The sequence below is a fragment of the Oncorhynchus tshawytscha genome, linkage group LG20, assembly GCF_018296145.1.
Source record: "Oncorhynchus tshawytscha isolate Ot180627B linkage group LG20, Otsh_v2.0, whole genome shotgun sequence".
NCBI lineage: Eukaryota > Metazoa > Chordata > Actinopteri > Salmoniformes > Salmonidae > Oncorhynchus > Oncorhynchus tshawytscha.
The window spans coordinates 6,484,013-6,500,742 of NC_056448.1; the positions used below are offsets into that span (position 1 = coordinate 6,484,013).

At 42.2% G+C, this 16,730-nt stretch overlaps 1 protein-coding gene across 6 annotated transcripts in view; it reads right to left on the reverse strand.

Moving 5' to 3' along the window:
• LOC112219615 (CBP80/20-dependent translation initiation factor) overlaps nt 1-16,730 on the reverse strand; it is a 138,228-nt gene that overhangs the window by 108,171 nt on the left and 13,327 nt on the right. For 5 of the 6 annotated variants that reach the window (XM_042302109.1, XM_024381012.2, XM_024381014.2 and 2 more), the window contains exons 2-4: nt 8,343-8,573; nt 7,180-7,251; nt 2,286-2,414 (exon numbers count right to left, since the gene is read on the reverse strand). In XM_042302109.1, coding sequence (XP_042158043.1) covers nt 2,286-2,414; nt 7,180-7,251; nt 8,343-8,525 — 384 coding nt within the window. In that variant the 5' untranslated portion in view covers nt 8,526-8,573. The remainder of the gene's footprint in view (nt 1-2,285; nt 2,415-7,179; nt 7,252-8,342; nt 8,574-16,730) is intronic. The other variant, XM_024381013.2, reaches the window with a different exon arrangement.

Genomic DNA, 16,730 nt, shown 5'->3' on the forward strand with positions numbered 1-16,730 from the left:
TGTCAAGTTGAGGGAGTGTGCAATTGGCATGCTGACTACCAGAGAATTTAATGTTCATTTCTCCAACGTCGTTTTCGAGAATTTGGCAGTACGTCCAACATGCCTCACAAAGGCAGACCACGTGTCATCACGCCAGCTCAGGACCTCCACATCCGACTTCTTCACCTGCAGGGGGCTGTAGAGTGCTGAGGAGTATATCTGTCTGTAATAAAGCCTTGTTGTGGGGAAAACTAATTCTGATTGGCTGGGCTGGCCAGTCATGTGAAATCCACAGATTAGGGCCTAATGAATTTATTTGGATTGAATGATTTCCTTCTATGAACAGTCACTCAGGAAAATCTTTCAAATTGTTGCATGTTATGTTTATATTTTTGTTCAGTTTACAGTGCATTCGGGAAAGTATTCAGACCCCTTGACTCTTTCCACATTTTGTTACTTTGACAGAGCTCTTCTGTGGAGATAGGAGAACCTTCCAGAAGGACAACCATCTCTGCAGCACCACCAATCAGGCCTATATGTTAGTGGCCAGAAGGAAGCCATTCTTCAGAAAAAGGCACAACAGCTCACTTGGAGTTGGCCTATAGGCACCTAAAGATTCCCAGACCATGAAAGACAAGATTCTCTGGTCTGATGAAACCAAGATTGAACTCTTTGGCCTGAATGCCAAATGTCACATCTGGAGGAATCCTGGCATCATCCCTACGGTGAAGCATGGTGGTGGCAGCATCATGCTGTGGGAATGTTTTTTTCAGCGGCAGGGACTGGGAGACTAGTCAGGATCAAGGGAAAGATGAACGGAGCAAAGTACAGAGAGATCCTTGATGAAAACCTGCTCCAGAGCGCTCAGGACCTCAGACTGGGGCGAAGGGTCACCTTCCAGTAGGACAACGACCCTAAGCAGAGCCAAGACAACGCAGGAGTGTCTGAATGTCGTTGAGTGGCCCAGCCAGAGCCCGGGCTTGAACCCGATCTAACATCTCTGGAGAGACCTGAAAATAGCTGTGCAGCGATGCTCCCCATCCAACCCGACAGAGCGGAATGGGAGAAACTCCCAAGATACAGGTGTGCCAAGCTTGTAGCGTCATACCCAAGACTCGAGGCTGTAATCACTGCTAAGGTGCTTCAACAAAGTACTGAGTAAAAGATGTGAATACTTATGTGAGTGATATTTTTTGCAACATTTTCTGTTTTTGCTTTGTCATTAAGGAGTATTGTGTGTAGATTGATGACGGGAAAAAACTATTTAATCAATTTTAGAATAAGACTAATGTAACAAAATGTGGAAAAGGTCAAGGGGTCTGAATACATTCCAAATGCACTCTATATAGAATGACAAATAATACTACGGTGCTAGGTGAAGTGTTTCCTTCTCCATGACCCCTTGTTTCATATACATCCTTTAAAGTACCATTCAGTGGAAAGATGATCATCCCATCACAATGTATATAAGGGACTTTTTTTTCTATACAAACTTGTTTTTTCCCATATTTACTTTGCAGTTAACATTAAATTGAGACGTTTTGGGGGAAAGTTTGTCTACCCAGAAGACAGTTGTTATCTTCATCATCGCTAACTGACTACATGAAGTAAATGATAGACAAACATATGCACCACACAGGCAATATTGCTGGAAATGAATTGGTAGATATTCTTACCTTTGGCTTTTTAAGCCAACTGTGACAAACTAGTCAATGTGGATTGGATAGTAGTCGGGAGCTTGAGGTGTCTGATACGTGTGAGATTTGTTCATGACAGTTTGCGGTGGAAAACGTGAAAAATACATTCAGAATTGTTTGGCGAGCTACTCATAGGTGGGCTCCGAGCTACTGGTAGCTCACGATGGACCTGTAGGAGACCCTTGTGCTACAAGATGAATTGATGGACCACGTCAAATTGACTAGCTAGTTACAGTAGCTAATGACAGAGCACATCAATTTGGCTAGTTAACGAGCTAACTGTCAGGGGATAAACTAGAAAGTTATTTCCAAATATTGCTTGATTTGGTAACAGATAACTTTACTAGGGCGAGTTAAATGCAAATACTTGCAAATGTCAAGCTCTTCCAAAAAAAGACTAATCTCTCAACAAGCAAGATAAATGACAAGTTGTTTGCTTAGCTAGCTACATGCCAAATAGATATGCTACCCTCCCTCAATTATCTGAAAATACAGGAATGGATGTTTCCTGATCATGAAAGGCACGCAGTTTTTTGCTGTAACTGATGATGGAGCTAAATGTCTGGGGACATGGTGGTGTAATGTAAAAACAGTAGGATGGTTAGTTACCTGTACCTTGGCTGGCCCTCTGAATTGGTTGTTCCTCCCCCTGCTACCAGACCTGGAGCCTGAACCAGGTCTAGAGCCAGAGCTGGGCCTGGACCCTGTACTGCCATTACTACTGTGATCCCACTCATCCTGCAGGGAGGGGGGGTAGAGACAGACAGAGATAGATAGTGGGTGGAAGAGGGATTAAGATCAATACCATATCAAATCCTCCTTTGCAGAAAACGCAGAACATGTGATATGCAATGCTGATTGTATTGTCAATAAGACACATTTCTATTATCTATGAGGGAGGAGAGTGGAGAGTAAGGATCCAATATATTCCCATCCACAGTTTGTGGTTAGCAGCGGTGTGGGGTAATAAATTGAGATAGGTCTGTAATTGTCTATCAGGCAGGTCTGTGTCTGCTGCTGAGTCTGAAGACCATTTACATGATGAATGTTACCATGAGCACTGAGTGAGGGAGGAAGACAAAAAAAGCGAGGGAGAGAGAGATGTGGGTGGAGGGAGGGGCGTTGGTCATGTTGGTTAGCAAGGGAGAAGGAGAATGCTGACAGGGCTGGTAACCCCGAGCAACCACAGCTCCCCATGGCCATTCTGACTCGGTGCTGCTAAGCACAACTGACTGCTGCTGGCTGAATAAAGGTTGCAGCAGCCAGTGACTGTTTTGTCCCAATGGTCAATCTGGCCCCATACCCTAGTACAGGCTGGCTGGCTGGCTGCATGCATACATACAGGTTGACAAATAGAGCAGCTAGACAGTGCCTTGGTTCAGTGGATGGACACACACAGACACACACCTCTTAACCCTACTACTTTTAGATTAACTAACTTCAAAGTAATGACTCGTGACGTCGGGTTTGATACGAAAGCTTCTTTTTAGTAATAATACTTGTTCACGTTACATTTAACGACTTTGTTTTGGTACAGAGCAATGCAGGTAAGATGCTATCGGAAAGTCAGCCACAATCAATAGCACCTGCACATAATTGGCGCGTTCTCTCTCTCATTCCTGTCACAAGGCATTCTAGAACTTGCAGTCAAAAAGCGTAATTCAATTCAAACCAATACAATTACATATGCAAACAACTGCAAAGAAATATCTCCAGATACAGCTCAATGAGCCAACTTAAACATTAACTCTGTAACACATTAAAGTTACAACAACTACAGACAGACTGCCTGCCTGGGGTATTCCGCTAACCCCTGGTGAGCCGTTCCCCCTCATTTATATCCAGTCCTTCCCTAGTGGTTTATGTCTGTGTGTGTACATTCCTCAGAGCAGTTTTAGACAACCTCCCAGTTTCACAAAAAAAAAAGAAGTTCTCCCTGATGCACACAACCCAGACCCACAACACTGTACGCAGATACCACACAGAGAGACTCAATAGGCCAGGCCAGAAAGTCATGTTCTCTGTTCATTCAATTTCATGTCATTTGATTATTTCATCAGTGCCTCTCACAAAGTCATTTGTCAGACGTCACGCAGCCGCCTTATCCCACCAAATGACAGCCTAGTGCTTGGGAAAGGAAAAAATATATATCAGGCGATGATACAAAGAATAATATGTCTCCCCTTTTCCTCCCTCTCCTTTTTCATTTTCCTTAGCCCACAGTAACAGCTGAGAGGGAGAAAGACTAAAGCTGCGTCTCCCTATCGGCCCTGGTCAAAAGTAGTGCATTTCTAGGGATTAGGGTGCCATTGGGACTTCAGTCTAGGCTAAAATCAATACATCCTCACAAGGGCCTGATCAGCATCCGAATAGCTCTCTGTTTCTGGGATAGATATGGGAGCAACATGAGTCATGACTGTGCAGATTGAAATGGAAGTGAAAACTAGGTCCTCTGTGATCCCAGAGAAGTCAAGTTACACTGCTATCCTGAAACTGCTGTCCTCAAATCTCTTCCTCAGAAACCGACACACCCCAGACACTCTAACCCTCAGTCTTTACCTGACTGCAACCAACCAAACTGTCCACAAGACAGCCTCAAGTCACTCTGTGTACAAACAAGGGCTTAGAAAGGGCTCCAACTGCTTAGTTCAAATGAAAGTGAAGCAAAGAAGCAGGTGGCAGATGACTGAATCAGTGCCCAGAAGACCAGAGGGCAGGCTGCAGAAGCAGCTCAGCGTCTGCTTCACTCTCTCTCCAGCAAACAAATATAAAATCTTTCTTTCAACCTCAGGTCACCTCGCCATACAGTATCAATGTATTGTTACCATACACAACCGATAGGACGAACTATAGAATCATTTTTACATGCACATACTAACCATGTCAGGTCATTGACTGGAGCAAAATCAAAACCTTACCTTACTCAAAGCCATTGCAGTTTATGTAAGTATCAGAGCCTGAGGAAGCTTGTATGTAGCCGAAACGGCATTCCTGGTTATGGGGAGCCCCTAAGGCAAGGGTCTCCAACATTTTCTAGCACGAGAGCTACTTTTAAATAAACAAATAGGCACAATCTTCTCCTCTACCCTGCAATGTGTCCCCCGGGCCCTTGGTGTAAAAGAAATGTGTTTTCTGTCAATATACCCAGTAAAATAGTGGTTAATAAACTGTATTTGGAATGGCAGGCCCCATAAAATGCTCTATTGTATTTTTCTTAATTCTATTCTGGGTTACACCCCCCCAACTCTCAATATTATTATTATTATTCACAGAGAAACAAGGTAAACATTTGTTTCATATAAATAAAGATTTGGATTGCAAATCCCATTTAATTGTGTATCTAGTAAGAGGAATGTGTCAGTCGAGTGAGGTTTCTCCTGTTAGGTCTACTGCTGTGGCACATCATGGAAGAGTTTGCAAAACAATTGATACAAATAATGATGATATAGTTCTGTCAGGTAAGCCTATTTTGTATTTAGTTGAGAAGGTTTTTGTGGAAAACATCTCTGTCTACCCCATTGAGCTACCCACAAGACGGTTATCCTTAGCATCGATACACACGGAGTGATGATAAACGCACGCACCAGATAGGGGCAATATTGTGTTACTTATCTTGCGTTCTGTGCTACAGCCAGGGTATATGCAGCAGTTTGGGCCGCCTGGCTCGTTGCGAACTGTGTGAAGACCATTTCTCCCTAACAAAGACAGCCAACTTCGCCAAACGGGATGATTTAACAAAAGCGCATTTACAAAAAAAGCACAATCGTTGGACGACTATACCTTACCATAAACACCAATGCCTTTCTTAAAATCAATACACAGAAGTATATATTTTTTTTAAACCTGCATATTAAAGTTATAAGAAATTCATGTTAGCAGGCAATATTAACTACGGAAATTGTCACTTCTCTTCGTTCATTGCACATTGAGTCAGGGTATATGCAACAGTTTGGGCCGCCAGGTTCGTTGCGAACTAATTTGCCAGAATATTACATAATTATGACATAACATTGAAGGTTGTGCAATGTAACAGCAATATTTAGACATACGGATGCCACCCATTATTATTAATGACCTAAGGCTCGTATTTCTGTGTTATTATATTATAATTAAGTCTATGATTGATAGAGCAGTCTGTCAACTCCCGAGATTTGGCTGGCAATACTAAAGTACCTATTAGAACATCCAATAGTCAAAGGTATATGAAATACAAATGGTATAGAGAGAAATAGTCCTATAAAAACTACAACCTAAAACTTCTTACCTGGGAATATTTAAGACTCATGTTAAAAAGGTACCACCAGCTTTCATATGTTCTCATGTTCTGAGCAAGGAACTTAAACGTTAGCTTTTTAACATGACACATATTGCACTTTTACTTTCTTTTCCAACACTATTTTTGCATTACTTAAACCAAATTGAACATGTTTCATTATTTATTTGAGACTAAATTGATTTTATTGATGTATTATATTAAGTTAAAATAAAAGTGTTCATTGATCATTCAGTATTGTTGTAATTGTCATTATCACAAATATATAAAAAATAACAAAAATAGTCTGATTAATCGGTATCGGCTTTTTTTGGTCCTCCAATAATCGGCGTTGAAAAAAATCAGTCGGTCGACCTCTACCACACATCATTGATTGAAACAGGAGGAGACAGAGAGAGCCAGAGACGCGTGTGTCTCCCTGCACCCTGTGCTAGCAGACACGGGCAAATACACTCTGCCACGTCGTCGTTGCCAACAGGCACAGACAAACACAAAGCCGGAGGCAGCACATGGGGGAAACCCCATCCACCGGACTAGAAGAACCCTGGCTATGACGTCAGCATTCAGAAACATAACTGAATACGCCCCTGTTCTCAGCTATACAACCGGGCTACAACCCCCTATATTCCACCACTGACAGAACAACACCTACTGGTACCGAATAATTCCAGGGTAGTTCGCTATGCAAACACACTAGCACCATAAAGCCCATGCAAATAGGAGGAGGATTAGTGAGAGAGGTCTCAATTTATGATCAGCCAGTCTGGATGTGTTATCAGCCCAGCTGCCAGCATGGCCGGTGGAAACTCACTTACGCCTACATTTTGCAAGTGACGAGCACTTGTCTTCATCCATCCTACACTTCAGCAGAGCCTCGAACTGAGATACATCGTAGGCAAAGCTGCCATCATCAGAGATTAAATAAGTTGAATTCAAAATGCATCTGGTCTCTTTTAGCATGGAGCTTGCTTATTTATGACGGTTGTGTCCTAAGGGCATTTGCTATATGACCAAAGAAGTAGACACCCAATGAAACAGCAGTAATGTGCAGTATGTATGCATGTCTGACTGGAGCCATATGTTAGTAACCTTGGCTATCATTGAGATCTTGTTTCCCCCTCATCAATGATCGTACATGGAGGTTCAGCACAGCTGTGTGTTGTGTGTAGACCTTCAGCCAGCCAGCATTTCCTCCAGAATTCAGAAACATCATACAGTCCAAACACTCACTGGTTTGGTGGAGCCCCTCCCCCACGAGGGTGACCAACTCCCGTCTTTCTTGTCATTGCAGTCCTCTGTCCACTAGGTCAGAGGGAGGGAGAGAGAGGGGAAAAATTGGAATGACAATTACTCAACACTATTTTGTGATGATGATGGAAAGAAAGACGTTTACAAATCTCTCCTTCTCCACCCTCTGCCAGCTGGTCAACGTTTTGTGAATGCTGCTCAGCTGGCAATGCATCCCATGAGGTAAACTAGCCTGTTTTCTGTGCACGTACAAGAGCCACCAAGTATTGGTTTTAGAGTTACAGTGCCTTCGGAAAGTATTCACACCCCTTGACTTTTTCCACAGTCACGTTACAGCCTTATTCCAACTTAATTACAAAATAAATCAATCTACACACAATACCCCATAATGACAAAGCAAAAACAGGTTTAGAAAATTTTGCAAACATATTAAAAATAAAAAACAGATATCTTATTTACATAGGTGTTCAGACCCTTTGCTACGAGACTTGAAATTGAGCTCAGGTGCATCCTGTTTCCATTGATCATCCTTGAGATGTTTCTACAACTTGATTGGAGTCAAACTGTGGTAAATTCAATTGATTGGACATGATTTGGAAAGACACACGTCTATATAAAGTCCCACAGTTGAAAGTGCATGTCAGAGCAAAAACCAAGCCATGCGGTCAAAGGAATTGTCCGAAGAGCTCAGAGACATGATTGTGTCGAGGCACAGATCTGGGGAAGGGTAAAAAAACATTTCTGCAGAACTGAAGGTCCCCAACAACACAGTGGCCTTCATCATTCTTAAAATTGAAGTAGTTGGAACCACCAAGACTCTTCCTAGATCTGGCAACCTGGCCAAACTCAGCCAAACTCTGTACCAAGGTCGACAGGTGCATGGTGTTTCCTCCGACACATTGGTGCGGCTGGCTTCCAGGTTGGATGCGAGCTGTGTTAAGAAGCAGTGCGGCTTGGTTGGGTTGTGTATCGGAGGACGCATGACTTTCGACCTTCTTTTCCACCATGGTATCGCGATACTATTTGGTATCGTGCTACTTCGTCTGATATTGTATCGTTTGTCAAAATGTTGGTATTGTGACAAGCCTAGACTACTTGTATCAGCAGCAATGTTGCCACTCTGGTCCCGTTTAGCATTAGCTAACCTGTGAAATGTGGGACTGGGGTTTGTTGTCTCCGTCCAGGTATGTCTCGTTTTTGTCTCCCAGAAGGCCTTGCACCTGGTACTCCAGCACGTAGCTGTCGATGAAGCGCTCCAGCTCCTCAATCTCCTGTGAGCGCGTGCTGCCCGCCTCTGAGGACGCGGACGCCACCGACGAGTTTTCCATGGCAACCTGCTGCCTGCCCGCCGGCGGGGGAGGGAGGGAGGAGAGGACCTGCAGAGAGGTGCAGGAGAAATGTCTGGTTAGTAGAGAGATCAAAACAAAAACATGACTGCAGCATATCCACGTAAAACCACCATGTTGAGTCAAGAAGCTATAAGTGTGTCATTCAGACAGATAGTTCAATCATTTTCATTCAAGAAAATCTCATTCAAAAACATCCATTAAGAAAATGTCAAAGAGACACTGTCAGTCCTCTCAGAAGACTGAACGCAAAATCCAAACCACTCCCATTCAGGGCAGAGCAGTAATAACACCACTCCATCAGCAGGGGAGGCATAGTGTGTTTACATCCCAGACAGAGTTGGCCTTCAGTCCTACTGCTACGCCCAAGCCCAGCAGGCAGCAGAACCACAGTCTAGTCACAGTCGGTCTGTCTCACCTCCTAACCTTGTCCCCAGACCAGAGCCAGACATAGTCAGTTATGAAACAGGACAGCTTTGTCTCTCTGCAGGGGTTTTACCAGGCACTAACTCAGCCATGGCTCGTTGGCCAAAGCCTATGGGGATATCAAATACCCAAATGAAGGTAAGTAGTAAACACAGGCTTAGCAGATCTTACACGTTTTGTTCTATGAAAATCTTCAACAGCTAACATCACTTTTTGTGAATTGGGAAGCATTTATGTAATCAAAACAAGCACATAAAGACCTCACATTCATACAGGTCGTGTTAACACACTGATATTATCTCATAGAACAAAACGTTTAAAGATCTTCTATAAGCCTCAGACCTTATTTTCCCTATTCATTTCCCCATAGGAATGGCTGAACGAACCAAAGGTAACTAATTTCAGATTTTTAGGACTACAAAATAGCGAGCTCTATGCCTTTCACCCTGCCTGTGTTGTCTCTCTTGTCGTGATCTGTGTTTTGTCCTATATTTAAATGTTATTTTTTTCTTTTTAATCCCAGCCCCCGTCCCGCAGGAAGTCTTTCGCCTGTTGGTATTATCGTCATTATAAAGAAGAATTTGTTATTAACTGACTTGCCTAATTAAATAAAAGGTTAAATAAAAATTTGAAAAAATATATTTAAAAAATCCATATTTCCTTCACTTTCTCTCCCTCTTCCCAACCCTACCTCTCCTTCCCTGTGTTTTATCTGACAGTTGAGTGGCTGTTGGTGGTCACATGACTAAGGCCTTCTGCTAAGCTTCTTTACACCACTGCCCTGCCTGAGCACACCACGCAAGAGGATTTACTATGGCAGCAGAGCAGCCTGAATAGTGGTATAGTAGTAGGCCTGTGTTGAGACTGCCTGAGGCAGTTGTATGTAGGCTACTCTCAACCAATTAAAGGGTGGTAAATGCAGACTCATTTTGTTCTTTACAACGGACATTAGCCTACTACACAGACTGATTAACGCTTCTTGTTCCTGTAATTTGACGTACTAATGCTCTGATCCTCATTCTATTGCTGCTATACCTATAGGTTTTAATCTCGCTGTGTGTAGATATGATCCACTAATCTGGGGCCCTGATTAGCCTAGCTAGTGAGGCTAATGCTAACTCCACTGATGGCTACACATTCACCAGTTGACCACATTAAAAGTAGACTGGCTGAAGCGACTCACGTGGTCCACAGCGAGGGAGAGCTGTGACACAATGGTCTGAACAGGAGTCCGTTAGCGCAGTATTCGCTAGTGATGGGAGGGGGGTGTATAGTTAAATATAGGGATATTATTTTGGATGAAATATCTTATTGTATTGACAATATCGCAATATAATTTTGGCGCTAGACAGCTGTACCTGCACCAAAACGCCAGTATTTTTCCTTCATAGCTTGTTCTCCATCTTTTTAAATAGGGAGCCAATTTATTTTTCTGCACTTGTCTTTCCATGACTGATCAAAACATGTTTTGTCATGGCTCTGTCTTGTCCATCTGCAGCAGAAATATGGAGAGCATTGTTTTTTTTGGAACATCACAGTATCGAATCACAATGCATACAGCAGAGGCATTCAACTCTTACCCTATGAGGTCCAGAGCCGGCTGGTTTTCTGTTATACCTGAATTAATTACACTCACCTGGTCACACAAGTCTAAATAGTGCCCGTTTAAGAAAATAATGGGGGGGAAAAAGCAGTGGAACTGGCTTCGAGGTCCAGAGTTGAGTTTGAGGGGCATATAGAATCTTAAGAATCGCAATACATATCGTATCGGCACCGAAGTATCGAGATAATATTGTATCGTGATAATATTGTATCGTGAGGTCCCTGGCAATTCCCAGCCCTAATAAGAACCAAAGCGTTGGTCAGTGTCCCGGTGATCCTAAGGAAATCAGTCAATAGAAATAAATTCATTAGGTCCTAATCTATGGATTTCAAATAAATTCATTAGGCCCTAATCTATGGATTTCAAATTAATGGGAATACATTCATCTGTTGGTCACAGAAACTTTAAAAAACGTAAGGGCATGAATCAGTGGTTTGACCACAATTTGCCTCATGCAGCGCGACACATCTTCGCATAGAGTTGATCAGGCTGTTGATTGCAGCCTGTGGAATGTTGTCCCACTCTTCAATAGATGTGCAAAGTTGCTGGATATTGGCCAGTCCACTTGATATGCTGATAAAATTTAGGGAGCCTTGTTTTCAGATTAGTGTTGTTAAAATCCCCAGCTACAATAAAAGCAGCCTCAGGATATGTGGTTTCCAGTTTACATAGAGTCCGATGAAGTTCTTTCAGGGACGTTGAGGTGTCTGCTTGGGGGGGGGATATACACCGCTGTGATTATAATCGAAGAGAATTCTCTTGGTAGATAATGCGGTCGGCTTCCTCATGTGGTACCCTTCCTGCAGGCTCATCCTGACATGACAATGCCAGCATGACAATGCCACCAGCCATACTGCTCGTTCTGTGCGTGATTTCCTGCAAGACAGGAATGTCAGTGTTCTGCCATGGCCAGCGAAGAGCCCAGATCTCAATCCCATTGAGCAGGTCTGGGACCTGTTGGATCGGAGTGTGAGGGCTAGGGACATTCCCCTCAGAAATGTCCAGGAACTTGCAGGTGCTTGGTGGAAGAGTGGGGTAACATCTCACAGCAAGAACTGGCAAATCTGGTGCAGTCCATGAGGAGGAGATGCACTGCAGTACTTAATGCAGCTGGTGGCCACACCAGATACTGACTGTTACTTTTGATTTTGACCCACCTTTGTTCAGGGACACATTTTTACATTTCTGTCAGTCCCATGTCTGTGGAACTTGTTCAGTTTATGTCTCAGTTGTTGAATCTTATGTAAATACACATGTTAAGTTTGCTGAAAATAAACGCAGTTGTCAGTGAGAGCACGTTTCTTTTTTTGCTGAGTTTATAAACATATTTACCACTTCTTAGACTTGCTTTCAATAAGAATGAAAGATCAATAAATCACATTTATGTGAATTTGGTCAGGTCGCCCAAAAAGATACATATTGCATCTTTAAGAATGCTTCCTAGAAGCACTCTATTCAGACACGCACGCACACCCTGCTGCTGCAGGTAGGATGAAATTATATTTCTTGTTTTCAACTAGCGCCGGCTGTCGGCTATGCAGCCGATTAGACTCATTTTCAGCCAGGCACTTTCCCACTTAAATTAACTTGGCTACTTTTCAATTCGCTAGCCAGAAAAAAGTCTGTCAAGCCTTCTCCCGCTAGAATGAACATTATGCATCTTCTAGTGATCTATTGATAGGACAGGCATGTGTCAGTCACAAAGTGAGCGATGACGGGGAAACACTGCTGGTTTGACAGTGCGCTTGTCGGTCCCACCTCTCGGTACCTGGGTGTGTGTGTGTTGTGTGTGCTGTGGTTGCAGTCAAATTCCTCTACACGCAGGAAGAGAGCATGAATTTGTATGTCCCATAATGTGAGTGAATTTGCTTCCCACATATAATGTGGAAACAATAAGTCGAAATCCATTTAGGCCATTGTTTTCTGGCACATTGGTTTATTTTCTTTCACGTGCAGATTCTGACACTAGCGCTGGCCAGTAAAAACGCGTTGGGCCAGTGGATCTCGACAGTTCAACATTTACCTACTCTGTTGCAGTGTTAATGTCATGCTATTTGAATTTGAGCATATGATTGGCAGTTCATTCAAGCGCCACATAAGAATAAATACTCACCGAAAGGCAAATGGACATTATGGCCGAAATGATTTAGGCCTATGACACAAGTAGGCTTGTAAACATAACAGAAATCATATATATATATATATATATATATGAAATTAAGTGTATTTAATGCAGTGTATTTAACCTTTAATTGTACAACAATGCTTATTTTGAGATGATTTTTGTTATGTTTTCTCAAAATAAGCATTGTTGTACAATGAATACAATGCACTGCATTTCATTCCATACAGTCAGCAAAAATCTAATGAATGCAGGGCTTGTGAAGTTATACCTAGGCTAAATATAAGCCTTCCACAACCATATGAACGACTAATAATTTAATGAATTTATCAAAATAGTTTCACTTGCTTTTTTGTGCAATAATCACTGATCTGGCTTTCAAGTCTATGAAAATGCCATTTTTTACAACAATGACTAGAACCAACTAGAACCATGCATAATGCACATTCACTAATAATGAATAACTTCTTGCATCGAAAATTATCACGTCTCACCAATAATCTGTCAAGCCCATGTGCTAGTGTTTTTGCCAGCTAATCTTTATATTTTAAGTTAGGCCAACTTGATTTGCCAGCTAACAAGGTTGAACAGCGGATTTGTTATGAACAACCCCTTCTGTCTGTCTCCAACTATTAGAAAAGCATGTAAGCCTGCCCACTTTTTTCAGATGTTGAAGTCGAGTGGCCTACCTTATTTCTCAGAATGAGAACGAGTTGCCAAATCCTTATCCAATTGTTTTTTATGCTTATTGCACATTTAAAATACACTAGACAGCTACTATAACAGTCATTGGCTAAAATACTGTTAGCGGTACAAGGTACCCCAATGCCGTTCATTGTGATACTCTCGTTTTAGTGGTATTTGCTCTGCGCGCAATTTGAGTAATTCAGACATAAAAAGGGTATAGTTAGAAAAGTTTACTTCTCTTTTACAGTAAAATAATGTCTCAATGTGTTTGTGTCCATATGACCGATTCTGTTGGACCAAGCGTCAAATATAAATAGCGAGTTGAATAAATAAATATAAAATAAATAAATATAAATAGCAAGTTTTGGGCCTAAGCTTGTTGCCTGACTTCCCGCCATTGGGACTCCCATTGTTAGGGCGGAGACGGGCACCTCGTCATTATATACAGATCTCTGGTGTAAATAGGAAGGTACACACATCACAGAGGATCGAAGGAGATGAGCCCTATTGTATACCCAAATCAAGCTTGACAAGTTGCTATACTCTGACTATAAATGAGGTGGCATGGTGCCTGCGTTACAACAACATGGAAATGAGAAGACCACATGTTTGGAAAGAAAATGCTTTTCAGCCCTCTCTCTCTATATACAGTGCCTTGCGAAAGTATTTGGCCCCCTTGAACTTTGCGACCTTTTGCCACATTTCAGGCTTCAAATATAAAGATATAAAACTGTATTTTTTTGTGAAGAATCAACAACAAGTGGGTCACAATCATGAAGTGGAACGACATTTATTGGATATTTCAAACTTTTTTAACAAATCAAAAACTGAAAAATTGGGCGTGCAAAATTATTCAGCCCCCTTAAGTTAATACTTTGTAGGGCCACCTTTTGCTGCGATTACAGCTGTAAGTCGCTTGGGGTATGTCTCTATCAGTTTTGCACATCGAGAGACTGAATTTTTTTCCCCCATTCCTCCTTGCAAAACAGCTCGAGCTCAGTGAGGTTGGATGGAGAGCATTTGTGAACAGCAGTTTTCAGTTCTTTCCACAGATTCTCGATTGGATTCAGGTCTGGACTTTGACTTGGCCATTCTAACACCTGGATATGTTTATTTTTGAACCATTCCATTGTAGATTTTGCTTTATGTTTTGGATCATTGTCTTGTTGGAAGACAAATCTCCGTCCCAGTCTCAGGTCTTTTGCAGACTCCATCAGGTTTTCTTCCAGAATGGTCCTGTATTTGGCTCCATCCATCTTCCCATCAATTTTAACCATCTTCCCTGTCCCTGCTGAAGAAAAGCAGACCCAAACCATGATGCTGCCACCACCATGTTTGACAGTGGGGATGGTGTATTCAGGGTGATGAGCTGTGTTGCTTTTACGCCAAACATAACGTTTTGCATTGTTGCCAAAAAGTTCAATTTTGGTTTCATCTGACCAGAGCACCTTCTTCCACATGTTTGGTGTGTCTCCCAGGTGGCTTGTGGCAAACTTTAAATGACACTTTTTATGGATATCTTTAAGAAATGGCTTTCTTCTTGCCACTCTTCCATAAAGGCCAGATTTGTGCAATATACAACTGATTGTTGTCCTATGGACAGAGTCTCCCACCTCATCTGTAGATCTCTGCAGTTCATCCAGAGTGATCATGGGCCTCTTGGCTGCATCTCTGATCAGTCTTCTCCTTGTATGAGCTGAAAGTTTAGAGGGACGGCCAGGTCTTGGTAGATTTGCAGTGGTCTGATACTCCTTCCATTTGAATATTATCGCTTGCATAGTGCTCCTTGGGATGTTTAAAGCTTGGGAAATCTTTTTGTATCCAAATCCGGCTTTAAACTTCTTCACAACAGTATCTCGGACCTGCCTGGTGTGTTCCTTGTTCTTCATGATGCTCTCTGCGCTTTTAACGGACCTCTGAGACTATCACAGTGCAGGTGCATTTATACGGAGACTTGATTACACACAGGTGGATTGTATTTATCATCATTATTCATTTAGGTCAACATTGGATCATTCAGAGATCCTCACTGAACTTCTGGAGAGAGTTTGCTGCACTGAAAGTAAAGGGGCTGAATAATTTTGCCCAATTTTTCAGTTTTTGATTTGTTTTTGAAATATCCAATAAATGTCGTTCCACTTCATGATTGTGTCCCACTTGTTGTTGATTCTTCAAAAAAAAATACAGTTTTATATCTTTATGTTTGAAGCCTGAAATGTGGCAAAAGGTCGCAAAGTTCAAGGGGGCCGAATACTTTCGCAAGGCACTGTATGCCTGGTAACACCACAGTGTGAGTAAACAGTCCTGTGTGAGTATGCATCTAAATCTGCTAGCTTTGGTCTGGATAGAGGATGTCATAGCTGTACTGAGGGGCTTGTGGGGGCGACAGGCAGAAGTGGGGGGCCCACCTTCACATGCAGTCTTAGGTGTGACAATGGGAGCATTGTTCCTCCAGTTTGACCCTGTTGGGGCCTTAGGAGCAGGGACTAGGACAGGGGTGTGCAGGCCTGGCAGCAGCCCCACTGGGCTTCCCTAGATGCTCACCAACATGTGCATGAATGCAGAGGCGAAGGTATTATCTCACAGCAAAGCCTGAGATATACACGATGCATGCAGCACAATATCATACAAAGGCCTCAAAGCCAGTGGGGCTGCAGGTAGCACAGTGGTTAGAGCGTTGGGCCAGTAACAGAAAGGTTGCTAGATTGAATCCCTGAGCTGACAAGGTAAAAAATCTGTTGTTCTGTCCCTGAACAAGGCAGTTAACCCACTGTTCCTAGGCTGTCTTTGTAAATACGAATTTGTTCTTAACTGACTTACCTAGTTAAATAATGGTTAAATAAATCAAATAAAAAAGTTTGCCTAAGCTATATGTCAACAAAGGAGGATGAGATCACAACAAAACTTTGTCAGGTAGTTGCTATCCCAGCATAGCCACAGCGGTCAGGGAACAAAGGACGAATAAACAAAGGTCTTTGGTGGAATTAGTGTAACTATTACCATTATTTTTAAGCCAGAGAGCAGCTATTAGGCTAATTAAAATCCCACCAAGCTGCTGAAAGATACAAAATTACACTACCAGTCAAAAGTTTGGACACATCTACTCATTCAAGGGTTTTTCTTTTTTTTTTTCTTCCTATTATTCTACATTATAGAATAATAGTGAAGACATCAAAACTAATCATGTAGTAACCAACAATAGTTTTATATTTATGTTTAAACATATTTTATATTTGAGATTCTTCAAAGTAACCACCGCCTTCACAGATTTACACACTCTTGGCATTCTCTCAACCAGCTTCATCAGGTAGTCAAATGGAATGCATTTCAATTAACAGGTGTGCTTTGT